Here is a 16,322-nt window from a genome sequence, read left to right on the forward strand (position 1 = left end):
TCAGTTTCAATGCATACACTTTATGTTAATACATATTATGTGTGTGCTGGAATCCTCTTTTACTGATCTGCCAGATGTGCTGCTAAACATCTTTCTTTGTCTTGTGTCTGTGATCCAGGAGCAGTACATCTTCATCCACAATGCCTTGATGGAAGCCATTTTGGGGAAGGAGACGGAAGTGTCGGCCAGGCAGCTTCACAGCTACTTCAGCAACATCTCGACACCGGGACACAGCGGCGGGACACGGCTGGAGAAACAGTTCAAGGTGAAGGGACTGTTGAGATTTAACTGTCACTACATATGCCCCCTTTTCCACCAAAGGTCCCAAGAACTAAAAGTTACTAGGACTTCCTTACCCATTTACCATGAGTCAACCCTTTAAGTGATTAGTAAGGCGTGTAATGACTATTCATGGACATACTGTTCAGTAAACCTTGGTGTCTATCTTGCCATAATATAATTTTGTCATGTCCAATAACTTACCCTAACTGAAAGTGAGAGCTGTAGTCAAAACTTTTATTTTATAACGGGCCCCGGAGGAATTTTGTATATCAACATGGGCCTCTGCAGTTTTAAGTTTGGGAAAGGCTGAGGTAGACCATACTTTAATTATTATACAACATAATATTCAGAGAGACCTGACTTTAATCCACCATGAGCAAACACTTGGCAACATTTAGCCCAGTAACAGTAGCAAGGAAAAGCTAAAAACTAGCTTTTGTTTAGCCTAGTTAGCACTTGCACTTGTATCAGAGGGTGCATCTTCCATAGCTCAGGTCAAAGCTAAGTGTCTTTTGTTTGTAGTGAATCAGATCTATTTGAACTAGCTTGATATAAGCTCTAGAAACAGCGAGGATAGGAACAGCTTCACAAAGCAGAGGCTACCACATGGGCTAAATATCCCTTCTGATGCTCAAACTTCTGTGATGATTTACTTTGCCACCAAAGTGTAACACAATCCATCCTTTCTTCTTCTTCTTCTTCTTCTTTTGTGTTTCTAGTTGGTGACTCAGTGTAATGCCAGATTCACGGATTGCTTCAACGCTCAGAAGGAGTGCAACAAGGAGAAAAACCGCAATTCCTCCGTGGTGCCATGTAAGTGTTCAGCTCATAAATGATGAATATTCAGTTTATAATGGAAACGCCTCCAGCAGCAATAAACAACGGAAAAATAACAGCTCCCTGTAGAACAGGTGCGATTAGGAAGCATTGACATGATTAAAATGAATAGATTACCTGTTCAAAACAAGTGCTTCATATTTAGGAGACAGTCGCTCAGTCTGTAGGGACCGAAGGGTCGTCGGTTCAAGTCCCGGTGCGGAACAAAATATGGAAATTGGTCTGGTGGCTGGAGATGCATGTCCACAGGTCCTGTTTGTGTATGTGTGTGATTCAGGCCTTTAAAACCAGAATTTCCCCTCAGGACCTAGAATGTAAAAAATAATAATAAGTAGAGATCTCCCAAATTCAAAAAACCCAAATTCACTCATAATCACAGGAAATTATTTTATGTAGATGTAGGGCCTCCTAAACCTGAAATACATTCATCACCTAGTTTTTTTTACATCAACTTAAGCAATTCAGGTTGTCCTCATATATACTTAATAATTATGTCTATAAAATGAATGCACTTCTTTTATTTCCCATGCAACCTTTAGACAAATGTATCTCTCAATAACTGAGTGTAAAACCAGAGTTTAATAAAGTGCAGTGAATTAGAATTTAATTAAATTAAATTATAGAAGAATGGATAATTACAAAGGGTTTTTCTATACTGTTCTTCATGATAGATTCTTTTATAACTTGTGCATAAATGAGGCTTGATCAGAACATCATGAACTGACTTAAAAACAACAACATGCAGAAATTTGATTTGGTGTGCTTTGGCTCCTACCGAAGGCCTCTGAGTGTAACTGCACTTTAAAACACACAGAGCCGTTAAGTTAGATCTTTTAAGGGTTTGTTTGTTAATTCAAAATAACCTTTAGGAGCCTTTAGATACTTATCAGCTAAACCTTTGTATGTACTGTTGTGTTGTACACATGCTGCCTGGTCTCACTGTTGTTTTTCACTCACTCTGCAGCTGTTACACAATCTGTTGACAGTCTCTGGCAGTCCCACGTTTCTCTGAATCCCCCGCTCAAGAGTTACAAAGAACTGTCTCTGAACTCGACCATAAACAGCGAAAGCATGAATGGAAGCACACAGAGAGGCCTCTCAGTGCATGCTCTGTTCCTATAAACTGGTGAATGGCTGTAAACTCTCTCTCTCTCTCTCTCTCTCTCTCTCTCTCTCTCTCTCTCTCCTGTACATGTGAGCAGCGGAGCGAGCGAGGGTGGGCCTAGCACCTTTGCCTGGCGTCAAAGGCACCGACTACATTAACGCCTCTTACATCATGGTCAGCACTTCCACTTTTTTTTCCAGGTTTAGACACAGCAGGTTACATCAAGTCATGTCTGTTAAAGCTGTGTTCTTAAAACACCCAGCTTGATTTTATAAACCAGGTTTTAAACAGGGGCCTATTTTAACACTATTTGGGGACTAAATGACTAAAAGGTAATTTACTTCAGGCAGCAGCCGTGAAACATGTTCTAATGTTTGCATCATTTTTCTTTGCGCTGGTGTTGAACGTTCCTCTTTTTGATGCCAACAGTCTCAGATTGTTATTCAGAGTTCCTTGACAACATTATGAAAGGTATCCTTGAGATAGAACGTTTTGTTTAGAAGTAAGATAATTAAAAATGAATTTAAATCTCACATTTGCAGATGAATCACTCATGATAAGCAGGACAGGGTTTAAAAAGTTTTGAAACAGCAAAAAAAAAGGAGCACACTCAACCGTACTGTTTCAGGTGCACGACCATAAAAAAAAAAACTAAATAAGTCAGCACTGTAAATGTCCTTCAAAGTATGTTTTATTAAGTTTTGACCAAAGTTGTCATTTTTGTGTTGTATTTTCAGGGCTACTACAGGAGTAATGAGTTCATCATTACCCAGCATCCTCTGCCTCACACCACAAAAGACTTCTGGAGAATGATCTGGGACCACAATGCACAGATTATTGTCATGCTGCCCGCCAACCATGGACTGGTAGGAAACACACACTTAAACACACATCCACGAGTACAGATACATGCTTTGATTTGTGAGCACTCTTACAGCAAAGAGAAATAATGACTTTGTTCCTCTGTAAGAAGCAACAGGGATCTTTGCAGACACACATACACAAACATGAGGTGACAGAGTGTATCATAAAAGTCAAAACTCTGTTCATTTAAAATAATACAACATTGGTAGGAAACTGTAGCAAAGGGATTCTCACTTTCAATTTGTAAACAGCCTTAAAGGAGCATGTAATTCTGACACCTAGTGTTTAAAATGGGTACTACAGTCTTAATTCTAAACATTGTAGAGAGTCCCCCCCCCCTCCTCTCTACAGTCGATGTTCACTCAGGTCACCATGTGGTGGACTCTGAAGCTTCAGTGTTTATCCAGCTCTGCATGGGTCTGTAAACCTTTCTGTGTTCTAACCTCTCTCCATTTTTCAAAAGCATCTCCAATATTGATCCTAGTTTGAGCACGTTTCTGCTCGTGGAGCTTATTAGAAACATGCAGAGGCTTTTTAGGTCGGGTACAATCACTTCTATCTGAACCACTTCTCTTGACTGCTTCCATCGCTGCAACACCTGTTGACCTGATAACTGCTCTCATATCTGGCAAACCGAGGGGCGTCCAAAATGGCCGTGTGGGGGGGTCGCCTTAAAAGCGCCTACCTTCTCTGGTCCAAACAAAACCAGAGCATTCAGGAGCAGAATCTAAAGTTAGAAGGAGGACATGCTGGCTGCTGCTTTGTTGTCAGAGAAGCCAGCACTTCAACATAGCATGTTTCCTTAATGTCTGATCATATAGTAAGCTCACTTTATCGTTTAGTTCAGTAGATATCTTACAGATTTCTCCTTTAACATAAGGAGATGTCTCCTTTTGTTCCACTCATTCAGTATTCAGGTGTCAGTGGACATTTTTGTTGGAATCATGGAACCAGTTAGATTTTTGTTTTCTAGTATATAAAACAGTAAAATACAATCATATTGTGTCCTGTGGTAAATGAGGTAAATAAATAAACACCGCAGTGAAACAGTCTCTGTGCTCTTCTGCAGGCAGAGGACGAGTTTGTGTACTGGCCCAGTCGGGAGGAAGCCATGAACTGCGAGGCGTTCACTGTCACCCTCATCAGTAAAGACCGGCTCTGTCTGTCCAACGAGGAGCAGATCAGCATCCACGACTTCATCCTGGAAGCCACTCAGGTAACTGTGTGTGTGTGTGTGTGTGTGTGTGTGTGTGTGTGTGTGTGTGTGTGTGTGTGTGTGTGTGTGTGTGTGTGTGTGTGTGTGTGTGTGTCTGTGTGTGTCACTTGATTTAACCAAACTGAATAAAGAAGAACATGAACATGAACATGACGCTGCTGCCCACAAACGCAGTGAAAACTGTTCTTGAGAACAGACAGGGAGACAGTCTTAAATGAGACAAAATGCAGAGTTTGATTGTTGTTTTTGGGTTTCAGAGGGATGAGGGATTTTTTATTGAGAGCCCCCTGGTGGCGGAATTGAAAACACTAACTTCCTGTCTTACATTGTGTAAAAAGATTTTAACACCAGCATCTATATTTGCTTCATGAAATGACACGATTGTTGAATAGACTGCATGAAAACCAGCCTCACTCACTGTCTTTAAAATGCCACTTCAAACAAACACTGGGACACTTTTCTCTCCGACAAATCAATCACATGCAGATTATTGGAAGATTGCAGATTTCTCCTGAAAGCTAAAGTCATATGACATCGTGTAACTGTTCTAAACTGAGCGTCTTTGTGTCTCTTGTCTTCCAGGATGACTACGTATTAGAGGTTCGTCACTTTCAGTGCCCCAAGTGGCCGAACCCTGACGCTCCCATCAGCAGCACCTTCGAGCTCATCAACGTCATCAAAGAGGAGGCAGCGAGCCGCGATGGACCGACCATCGTCCACGACGAGTCAGTCTTACACCACACCACGCCCTTACACCACACACCTCACCACATCACTTCATGAGTGGAGCTTCTAAGTTGGTCCTGTAGGAGATGTTCATTGTTATTAATGTGTCATTAATTTAAACCAGATGAATTTTAAATAATAATAGACCGGATTTATATAGAATCAGAATCAGAATCAGAATCAGAATCAGAATCAGAATCAGAATCGGGGTTTATTGCCAAGTACATTTACACATACAAAGAATTTGACTTGGTGTATTGGTGCTAAACAATTAACAAGAAAATAACACAAAACTAGCAACAACTTGAATAATACAGTATAAGAAGCGATTACAATATATAAAATAGAAAAAAAAAAAGTAAACAATAAAAAATTAAAAAAAAAAAAATTAAATTAATTTTAAGAAATTAAAATTAAAAATTAAAAATTAAAAATTAAAAAATTAAAATTAAAAATTAAAAATTAAAAATTAAAAATTAAAAAATTAAAATTAAAAATTAAAACACAAAATGTACAAAAGGTGCAATGTAGGAGCTGTGTCGTCCCTACAACCACCGCTGTCCTCATTCATGCACGGCCTGCTCGACCTCCACCTCAGCAACAAGGAAGTGTGGACAACAAGAATGTGAGGAATACAAAAGAAGAAATCCTTCCTGCTTATTATCCCATATGCTCTTTTTTGTAAAGTCTCGAGATAACACTTGTTATGAATTGGCGCTGAAGAAATAATGATTGATTGATTGATATTTCATCCAACCATCACAAGACACACAAAAGAACCATCATAAAAACCCAACAACATGAGCTGAGACAAAGAGGGCCAAATATTTAAGATGATGTAAATAACTAAATGAGTTAAAAGTAAAATAAAACAGTGAACAGCAAATCATGTTTACATATTTTTTAAACACAGAATGATGTAAACAAGAATCTTTTTCCGCCCTTGAAGGCACACAGAGACACAAGCAGGCGCATTATTCTGCAAGTGAAGTGAACTAAAGACACATATTTGTTTCTTCTTTTACTTTCTAAACCACCCGTCTAACCCCCCTGACCCCCCCACAGGATACCGAGCAAACGGCCCAATTAAACGTAATGAAAGTGTCTTTAGTAGTAACACATATTAGTGTTAAATGACACTCTAATCCAGCAGCTCTGTTCATGTTTATTCATTAGAATAATGAAGATTGCTTGTCGCATCTTTCGAGAAGAAAACTAATGACTAATTGAACACTTCATCTGGTTGCCATGGCGCAGCCGGCTCGCAGCACCTAAGAGATTGTCAGTTAGAGGTTCATCCTAATTGTCTTCACGCTCATTATTCAGCCAGCCATGGGTTGTTAGCAGCGGTTTCTGCTGCGCTCCTGACAGGGCTGCTAATAGAAGAGCAGACCCTTTACGTTGCGGAGGCGACCCCGGCGTTCTCTTGGGAAGCCTCACGCGTAGCTGAGCTGTCGTTCTCTCAGGTGGATTCATTCGCTAATAAATCTTTAATCAGGGAGGTGACATTCCTGATCTGTAAAGGGTCCTCACTCCCCAGCTAAGCTGCCGTCGAGGACATCACCAACACTGAGTTGTGAAGGTTTTTCACGGCAGCACGGAGTCCTCAGAGAGATATTCTTACAGCCAATTAAATGAATAGATTTGAGACGTGACAAGTGGCAGAGCATTCACAGGAAGAGCGAATCTACAGATAACAATTATATATCTGTAAGAAGCTTGGGAATTATAACCACGGCCATGATCAGGTGGTGGTTAGCTTATGTTGAATGATGACATACAGACACAACCAAGACTTTACCTTCAGTAACTTTCAGCTAGTGCGAGTTCATCAGATAAAAAGATATTTTAAAAACTTCTAGGCCTTCCAGAAGCCAAATTAAGCACTTTATGTTTACATATTTAGATAGGACTTTGCTGTTTTTAGTGATTGAAATAATGTGCAGTGTGTTGTTTTATGGGTCACAAGCAGGGGTGTGTCAAGAGGGGTGGCATGGGCCCGCCCCCCCCTAGAAATCTGATAGGCCACCCCAGGTGCCACACCAAAAATCCCCCGCCGCCCCAGTCCAAAAAGTTTGGACACGCCCCTGGTCACAAGTACCCAAAAGTTTCAGTTTATCTTTGTGTCTCCGTTTTTCTGTGGTTGTCATGGTGATGTAAACATGCTTCATTTTGACGAGATGGTGAAGTGTTCGAAGCTGGCCCCCACTTTCCCAAAGCTCTTTTTGCCCTCCAGGCCGCCCAGTCAGTCACATGACAAAAATTAAAAATCGTGTTTAAGGCCCAGTACCGCTACACCTGAGTTGAAACATACCAAAGCAGTTTTTCTGATAATAATGTGAAGATGCATTCTACTCTCGGATCCTGACTTTGAGTGTGTGTGTGGTTGTGTGTCTTACAGGTTGGGCGCAGTGTCTGCCGGCACGCTGTGTGCCCTCACCACGCTGTCCCAGCAGCTGGAGAGCGAGGGCGCCGTCGACGTCTACGAAGTGGCCAAGATGATCAACCTCATGAGGCCGGGGGTCTTTGCATACATCGTAAGTCTGAGACATGACTCTTATGTCAGGGATGATGTGTACTGAGCAGGTTGTTAGTGCAGAGTGGAACCAAGGAGGGTGAGCATGGACCCTGACCCTGACGAGAGGCGGAGCTAATTAACCTAAGACATCCATGATTAGACACAAAGAAGCGATCTGGAAATGATTTTATATCAAGTCTTTTGGCATTTTCTTTTCCATTCAGCAGTCTTTACACACGGCCGTGTCTCATATACCACAATCTGTAAAACTTCACTTCATATACCACCCTTAGGTTTGTGGATTTCTCTGTCAAAGCGTACGATATTCTCATCTTTCAACCTCTTTTCTCTACAGTTTTGCTCCATTTTGTCCTTTTTCTGAATGCTAAACAGACTGATGTTGAAATAACTCAACTTATTTTTGCGAATTTATCTGATCTCGGTTAGTCCTCCACAGTTTGTGGTTAAAGCAGCATCTCTAGCCACATCCTGTCCATCCCGTTGCTATGGGTAACCGGCCAATCAGAATGAAGTATTTAACACATTTGTGTGATAATATATAAAGATATGGTGTGTGTATATGGGCCATTCTACCGAATTGGTTCAAAGTCAGGTTGGAAATATATTGACATTTTTTAAGTTTTAGTTTTTATTTTAAATTTTTTCCCTATTTATATTGTTCCATATCTGAAGTACACATATCTACTAAAAGAATCGTCAAATTTGATATTGTATTTTTAGACTGTTTTGGAATGTTTTTCCTCTCCCCAGATTTGTCACTATCGAAACAGAGTATTAAACTATGATAAAAACAATATTATGTTAACCTGTTAATATTATGTTAACTTCCCTTTAATAAGATTATTTTTACAAATTTTTATTGACGGTTTTCACAATAAAATCAATAAAAATGATTTTTTTAACAAATTTAATTTTTTTAAATTCTTCAAAGTCTATGTGCAATCTTTCTTTTTAAAATGTAAAACGCTGATCAGATTGATTTCAGAGTTAATGATTTATGAGATGGAACATACAGTTAACCAATCAGTATTATAACATTTTAGTTGACTCAATATATTGAATAATCCCTGCAGACCTGCTCACATGTGTTCTCATACCTGTCCCCCCCCGGTGTGTTCACAGGACCAGTACGAGTACCTCTACAAAGCTCTGCTCAGCCTCGTCAGCACCAAGGACAGCGGCTCGGCCCTTCTGTCCAGGGACATTAACGTGACCATGGGGTCCATCTCTGACCATTCTGACCAGGCGGAGAGCATGGAGTCGCTGGTCTGAGAGAGAGGGGCCCTTCAGCGGGCCTGGATCTGATCCGAGGGGCGTCTTGTAAGGGGTCCCCCACGAGGGTCCCTGAGCCCGCCGCATAGGAGGCACTTAACTTTGTAAAACCGTCAAGGAACTATTGTGGACGAGACTTTTTGAGGCCTTTTTTTGCCAGACTCTTGGTTAAAATGAATAACCTGATTACTTTTTTACACTGATAAAAAGTTTTTGATATTTATTTTTTTCGCCATTTTATGTCTTAATGTTCTCCTACTGAAGGGTTTGCACCTGCGACTTTTTTGAGTTTTTTTTTTGAGTTTCTTCTTCACGACAGCGTCGATAGGCAACGAGAAACACTTTTCTGTCTTTTTTCTTGTTTGCACTATATAATGTCAGTGTTACTGCCTATACTAAAGCTGACTCACTCGGCTTTCTCCTCCACTCGAGCTCTGAATTGTGTTTATTTTTTATTTTACATTCCACGCGGCTTCAGCCACGATCGAAACCAACATGCTTCTGTGAAGGACGATGTTCTGCCCGACACCTACATGTTGATGATTTTAGACAGTGGATGGAGGACGGCCTGAACTCTCTGCCTCAGTGACAAAAAGCTGTTTGACTTCAGCTCAGCGGGACCTCCTCCGCCCCTGCTCATCTATAGTACTCACATAACCAACTCATTAACCACAAGAACCGACACATGGGAGCATTTCGCTACAGAAAAAAAAGCTCTTTTTTTTTTTTCCTCTCCTTTTTTTTGCCTTGTTTTCTCGTCACTCTCACTCTTACTTAGCGAGTTCACAAACATGTTAGAATACCCAAGGTGGTGTAACAACTGCTACTGTGAAATTTTACTATTTCTTTGTATAATTCATATTATGCTTTTTAATATATGGAAATACTGTATGTATACATATATAAATATATCCTTATCATAATAACTTTGTGATTTTTGTACATGTCCTTTGTGGCCTCCTGCCTCAGGCCGGTTGATTTCCACCTCATCCGATAGTTTAACCACTCCAGCACACGCAGCTCATCTCCAAACATTTGGAAGCGGACTCCCTCAGTCGATCGCTCACGTTCCCTGTATGCTGCTATGTTGTGACCTCACACACACATTCACACACTCAAATACACACTCCGCAAACGCCGCCGGTGACTGATGTGAAAATTTCTAAACATCTGACAAACGACATCAGATGACGCAACGACATGACATTCCCCATCTTGTTGGAAATAACACCTTTTTTTTTTTCCAGATTAAAAATCAATCAGACCGACACGCAGACGTCTGCATGTGGAGCCCTCATGAGCGCACATTAAAAAGTGCGTCATTACAGGGTTGATTCAGTTTGGTCTGCACGGGGAACAACAGACTCAAAAACAAGCTCTATGCAACATGCTGGTTAGGTTCTAGAAATCTGAAACAGGGTTGAAAACAGTCTTTGGGTTCTGAGTGTAAATCTAACCCTGATTTGAAGAACCTCACGACTGAGGTGTTCGATTTCTTGAATGTTAAATTAATTCATTAAGGAAGGTGCTTACAGTCATGTCTAGTAAATCTTGGATAGTTCAATGTGGTTTAAGAATGGAGAACCAGAAAGGACATTTTTGCCCCATTAGAAGCCTGATGCCTCTTTACTGTCTCGTCCATTTGTTGTTTTTTTCATGATGAATCACGACAACTCACAGCGTTTTCCAGCGGTCAGATTCCTTTGTAAGGTTCGTCATGTGCTTAATGTTAGCCGACTCCATTGAAATGTTGAACTGCTGGGAATACTTACATTTCATCAAAGACCACCATGATACAATTTGACATGTTGACTTAAGCTGTGTATAAATTCAGGGGCTGCATCCCGAGAAGGGCGCATCAGAAGACCGATTGCTTCACAGCCAAGTGGCAGCCTCCGGTGTTGAAAAGTGAAACTAATGCAGAAGGGCAAAAACCTGCAGTACCAAGAGTTTCCTGTTTTTAGGTTTTCAATAAATCATTCTTTATTCTGGGGCGTGGTTTACCTGACTGACGGGCAGGCGCGTTGTAGCCGTTAGCTCGGAGGCTAAAGGCCCGCCTCCGCATCCGCTCTTAGACTAATGTTAGTTTGACTGAAAGGTTAGTTTGAAACAGCATTTCCAAAATGGTGAACGCCATTGTTTTTGGGTTCAAAACTCCTCAGGAACAAATGAGTGACATCACTGAGAGACTATGTCCATGTTTTATACATCGCATGGTCCTAGCGGTGCGTCAAAAGGCTTTACCATTTAGGAGACTGATTCAGTTGCTGCAGACAACTGACGCGACTGTGACGCCTGTTTTGTTAGCTAGATCTGGTGCAGCTGTCGAGGTTGCTAGGCGACAGAGTGGCGCTTATTTACGATAGGGTGGGCGGGACCAGCTGGTGACGCAAACAGGAAACCCTCCGTTGACCTGACTGTGTAGTTTCAGTTTGATCGGATCGGTCTACGTAGGCTACATTACCTGGATCCTTAAAAGGATGCTACCCTTGAATTTCTATGCTAATACGTCTACTAATGCTAATATGCTAAAGTTACACATAAACATGGTATTGTTCATATGCATGATCAGACATGTTTCACTGTTGTTCATTTGTACTTCCAGCAGTACCAAACCCGACTCCTCTGCCAAAGTGAGTCTTACCAGTTCCCATATTTCTACCCCAAACTTAAAAGTCACTTAAAAGTCATTTCAGCAAACGTATCTCATACACGTCATACTGCATTTGTTTGGGGACTATTTAAGGCTGCGGATGTACACATTGAGACATGCTTTTCAATTAAAAAAAAGACTTCTGAAAGTTAGCAACATATGAATAAGACCAACTGGATGACAACAGGCTTTGCTTTTTGACTGAACACATCAAGTTGAAGAGTCAAAGACTACATTCATGAGTAGTGTCAGTTCAGGTTTCAATCTTTTCTCTAAAAAAAATAGAAAATCCTCAGCCTCGTTTTGTAAATAATAACAAATTGACAGCTAAGGTACAATCCCTGTTTGTACAACACAGCCTGACAAACTGAAGCTCTTCATATTAAACTGATCATAAACACACAGAAATGTAGCCTTGACTTTAATATCGACACAGCTTAATGGTTTCCCCTCCCCCCAACAGATCCACCATGCCATTTAAACACAGGGGTTTTACTGGTTCCCATTTACCGCAGTAGTCACCATAGCACAGATCTGCATCTTAATTTAATTTGTCACAAACTGGAAACCAGTTTGTCATCCAATGGAGGCCCACTCATGACCCCGTGCTCGTCGACAGAGGTGTGATCGCTCTCTCTAAACCTCCAAAGGCCTTGTGTACATAGTTTCCCTCCCAGACCTTTTCTCCAGAGACATATTTTTGTGGTCCTCAAGATGTCTGTGTAGGTTCTCAGTCATCCAGGTCATGGTACACTCGAAGCTTGATCCAAAGGCAACTGGGCTGGTTGAAGATCTTGATGACGTTCCACCTCTCCTCCTCCTAACTGCTTCTTCAGTTCTAAACTTTCTGGTGGACGGAGCGAGAAATGTAAGCCTCTCTGGTCTTGAATATCTTCAACCAGTCCAGTTGCCTTTGGTGGAATTTTGTGGTCTACAAGCAAAGAGCAGAGCCTCAAATGTTTCCTGCTTTATCTGCATTAACCCCCTACACATGCACATACTCCAACACACTACTACTGACATGAAGATGCTCTTATTTAGCCACCGGTTCTGATGCTATTCGTACCTCTGTGATTGACGGCACGGCACAGATAGCTTGGTCGAATGCGAGAGGGACAAATGTTTTTTTTTTTTTTTTTACAGACTTTTACCAAAGACGTGAATCCTCCCGTGCAGAAAATGACATTTGATGAGCTTTGTGCCCAGCCCTCCTCTTTCCATTCCTTCACTCTGTACTTGTATCTGTGTCTTTGCAAAGCTCTGCTTCACAGTCACACTGCAGCATCCTGTTTGCTTTATCTTTAGCTTCAAGCTTCTTACTTATTGCAGTTTTTGTCATTCACCATGATTTTGTTTTAGAAAGCAGAATTAAAGGGGTAGTACGATTCTACTTCTGTTCTCCTGCAGTGTTGTTGAGGGTGACACATTAACGAAACCCTCTGTGTTTTTGGTACCTATGTACTAAACATATTCTGGATCATGTCATTAAATTTTCAGGACGATTCATGTACACTTCCCCTTAAAAATAACAAAGCCACTGCTGCTGCTGCTGGGCTAACAGTTAATAGGGTTTCTGTCTTAAATGAACGACAGCTTGTAAGTCAAATAACTCGCCATTGAAGTCTATCTGGCTCATAACAGAACAATACACTGAGACCTCTGACTGTATATTAATACTGACAACATGTCTCTCCGGTGTGAAGCCATAATACCCCCCCTGACAGGCGCTGATGTAAGACGGTAGCTGGCTGGTGGAACCAAGGAATTGAAGCCACGCCCCTTTCGCTCACCAAACACACATTTATCTTACCAATAATACAGTATAAAAATATATACACTTGGACCAAAATCTCTACAGAATCTATGTATGAAAATTTTTTATTTCACATGTATTTTAACTTCATAGTTTCCCCCATGTCCCATCTACTAACATGGAGAAGGCGGGGTTTAAGAACTATACTGCAGCCAGCCAGCAGGGGGAGCTCAATATATTTTTTTTTGCTTCACCCTATAAAGTCTATGGCTGTGTCCGAAACTACATACTAAATACTGCCTACTGCATACTCAAAATACAATATACTGAGCTCCGTTCGATGAGCTAGCATTCAACAGAATTCAACAACAACATGTCAACATTTAATACTGATACAGATATGTAGTCATTTTAATATTATTTGACAACATGTTGAAATGATTTTCAGCACGGAGGTTTTATTTTAAGCCGCTACTTGGCTGGCTGGCGAGCTTTGTGATTGGACAGTCTAAGAGCCTCAGTGCATTGTGACCAGAATGCTTCATGTTTCATACTAAAAAATTCTGGTCGATCCGAATACATCCGGGTTTTCTCACTTAATAAAAAAAGCATACTATGATTTCAGCTCATGCTACAGTATGAAAGTATACAGTTTAGGGCACAGCCTATGATTGAGATGAGCAAATCCAGCAAGTATTATGAACTTTCCATGTGAGTGCTGCAACTCTGTTGTTCGCCAGCAAGACAGGCTGACCTCGACTGATATGTAGCCGCCTCCATTTTGAACCTTAAGCATCGTACGTCTTTAAGTTGTTAAGTTAAGTTAAGTTAAGCAATGCAGTAGCTCATAATATTCATCCCAGTTGAATGTACTGATCGTGTGAAACAAACAGTTGGAAATTTAAATTCTGATGTTAAACATGCTGGTGTCTCCGGGCCCTTAAGATTGTCACTTTTCTGTCTTCTCCATGTTTAAACAACTTTTGTTCAAAGAGTTCTGTGTTGCCTTCAAAGCAAACATGCGGCAGCACATCGGTATGAAATGTGCATATGTTTCTTTGACCTCTAAGTCAACCCTTCTGTAGTTATGGTGTCCGAGTGTCCAAGGAAACGTTACATCACAATGATTTTTTTTTAAATTCTTTCACCCATTTTTGACTTTCAAGAGCCAATCACAAAGGTTTCCAATCTGTTCTTAATCATATCAACTCATTCACGGTGTTGCCGTTCATGATGGATCGTGTGAATCCAGGTGTGTGAGTGTGTGTGTGTGTGTGTGTGAGCGTCTGCTTCAAGCTTGTGGTCATAATCACTCTCTCCAGCTTTCACGCCCTCCATTAATGTTCAGGCAGTGATTGTGATATTAAAATGTTATCCTCTCTTCTGTTTATTTTTCTTTTCTAACTTTTTGGTTTCTATCCGATATGGACGCTTTGATTCTGCGGTCACACGCGGTGAACGATGGGAATAGCTCTCACAGGATAACTTGCTCTCAGCTGACCTGTTTTGAGAAGGTGGCCGTTTGTTCCTCTTTTTGTAACATGAATTAAAAGAAGACGGATTGATTTCTGCTTTCTTTCTTTTGTTGTTGTTTAGTTGGAAGCTATATCAAAAGCATTCTATTAAAGTGTTATTTAATATGTAAATGGTATTGCTATACATAAAATAAAATATGGGTTTTGATGTAATTTTCTGAAATGATTTGTGTGATGATATTTGTGTGTAAGCTCCAGAGGGTTTTCTTTTTGGGTGGTGTCTTTTTTTAGAATAAGGACATTTCCCTTCTGACAGATTGAAGTTACCAGCAGAGGCTGCTTCACACTTTCTGTTTGTTAAGAAATATACCTAAAATAATTCAAGGTCCCTTGTTAGCAGAGTTAGTTTGCACAACGATCCTGGTGTTCTTACCCAAAACTAGAGACCGAAATATATACAGAGGAATAAAGACAATGTGGGGCCCGAACTGGATCTCACACTCTCTGAGGAGGGAGAAAAACTTTATTGACACACTTCAGTTGACATGATATTATCGCATATCATTGGCTGCTGTCACTTGTCATTAACACAGCATAGAACCACTTTTTTACAATCGAGAGCATACATGTCAACATCCCTCCTTACTCACTCTTGCAGCTGGAGGAGATGTGAATGGTGGCCCTGTTAGCTAGCTGTCCCCGCTATTTTCTGATTCGACGTTAACCTTTGGTGAAACTGTCCATACTCAGGTTCCACCAGGACTGATTTCTCACCTCAGATATTCTCATGAGTGGATTTAGTGTTGAAATAAATATGAATATTAAATCGTTTATCTCCCACTCCTCTGTGTCTTTTACACCTCTGATAACGCTGGCTACACACAAGATGATTTTTCCTTTTAGGCCCCATTTCGACCCAATTTGCCCCCTTCAACGATTGGGGTGAGGAATGAAACTAACAAGAGGAAAAGAGAGAGTGATGGAACAAGATGCCGAGAGTACCCTGCAGATATTATTCAGAACAGATTGTGACATAACGCAAGGCTGTGTCATTATCGCTGTGTATCTTCTCATGTTTAAGCAGTCTAGTCGACATGGCTCTTTGGATTCTCACAGCAACAACCTCTGCTTGTCAACAAATGCTCTCGTTGGCTGTGAGTGGGAGAGACTTTCAGTGGACACCAAAGCGTACTAAACCGAATCCTTCTATAATGCTGCTTTAACAAGTAGCCTATGTTTAACAAGAGAAAGTCTGTGTCTTCATTTTGAACAAGCTAGAGTAAACTTTACACCATCAAGAGTTCAATTATTTGAAATCTATGAAATAATGTATTTATAATTGATGATTGATGAAATTTACACCATTTAACCACAAAAACCTACCTACAGATCCAAACTGCTGAGGTGATTCTCAGTGAAACTGTCTTCACAACTTCTAAACTTTCTCGCTGTCACAAACAAAATGGTCCAGTTAGTAAAAATGGACCAGACAGGCATGTCTATTCCATAAATATCCGTATCATGGGATGTTTGTTGTGTCTGATAAATTGGCAAAGAGACTCCAGCTGACGGTAATGATCGAGGCAACATGTTTGTCTAA

At 40.7% G+C, this 16,322-nt stretch overlaps 1 protein-coding gene across 1 annotated transcript in view; it reads left to right on the forward strand.

The window, feature by feature from the left end:
• The window catches only part of ptprga (protein tyrosine phosphatase receptor type Ga), a 415,165-nt gene extending 405,398 nt beyond the window's left edge, over window positions 1-9,767 (forward strand). Inside the window, exons 22-29 of the mRNA XM_065955381.1 lie at window positions 119-265; window positions 1,002-1,095; window positions 2,322-2,398; window positions 2,962-3,090; window positions 4,158-4,304; window positions 4,887-5,029; window positions 7,432-7,567; window positions 8,692-9,767. Of these exons, the coding sequence (XP_065811453.1) occupies window positions 119-265; window positions 1,002-1,095; window positions 2,322-2,398; window positions 2,962-3,090; window positions 4,158-4,304; window positions 4,887-5,029; window positions 7,432-7,567; window positions 8,692-8,841 (1,023 nt within the window). The 3' untranslated portion in view covers window positions 8,842-9,767. The remainder of the gene's footprint in view (window positions 1-118; window positions 266-1,001; window positions 1,096-2,321; window positions 2,399-2,961; window positions 3,091-4,157; window positions 4,305-4,886; window positions 5,030-7,431; window positions 7,568-8,691) is intronic.
• Window positions 9,768-16,322: the final 6,555 nt, after the last annotated feature.

Source organism: Labrus bergylta, chromosome 5 (assembly GCF_963930695.1).
Source record: "Labrus bergylta chromosome 5, fLabBer1.1, whole genome shotgun sequence".
NCBI lineage: Eukaryota > Metazoa > Chordata > Actinopteri > Labriformes > Labridae > Labrus > Labrus bergylta.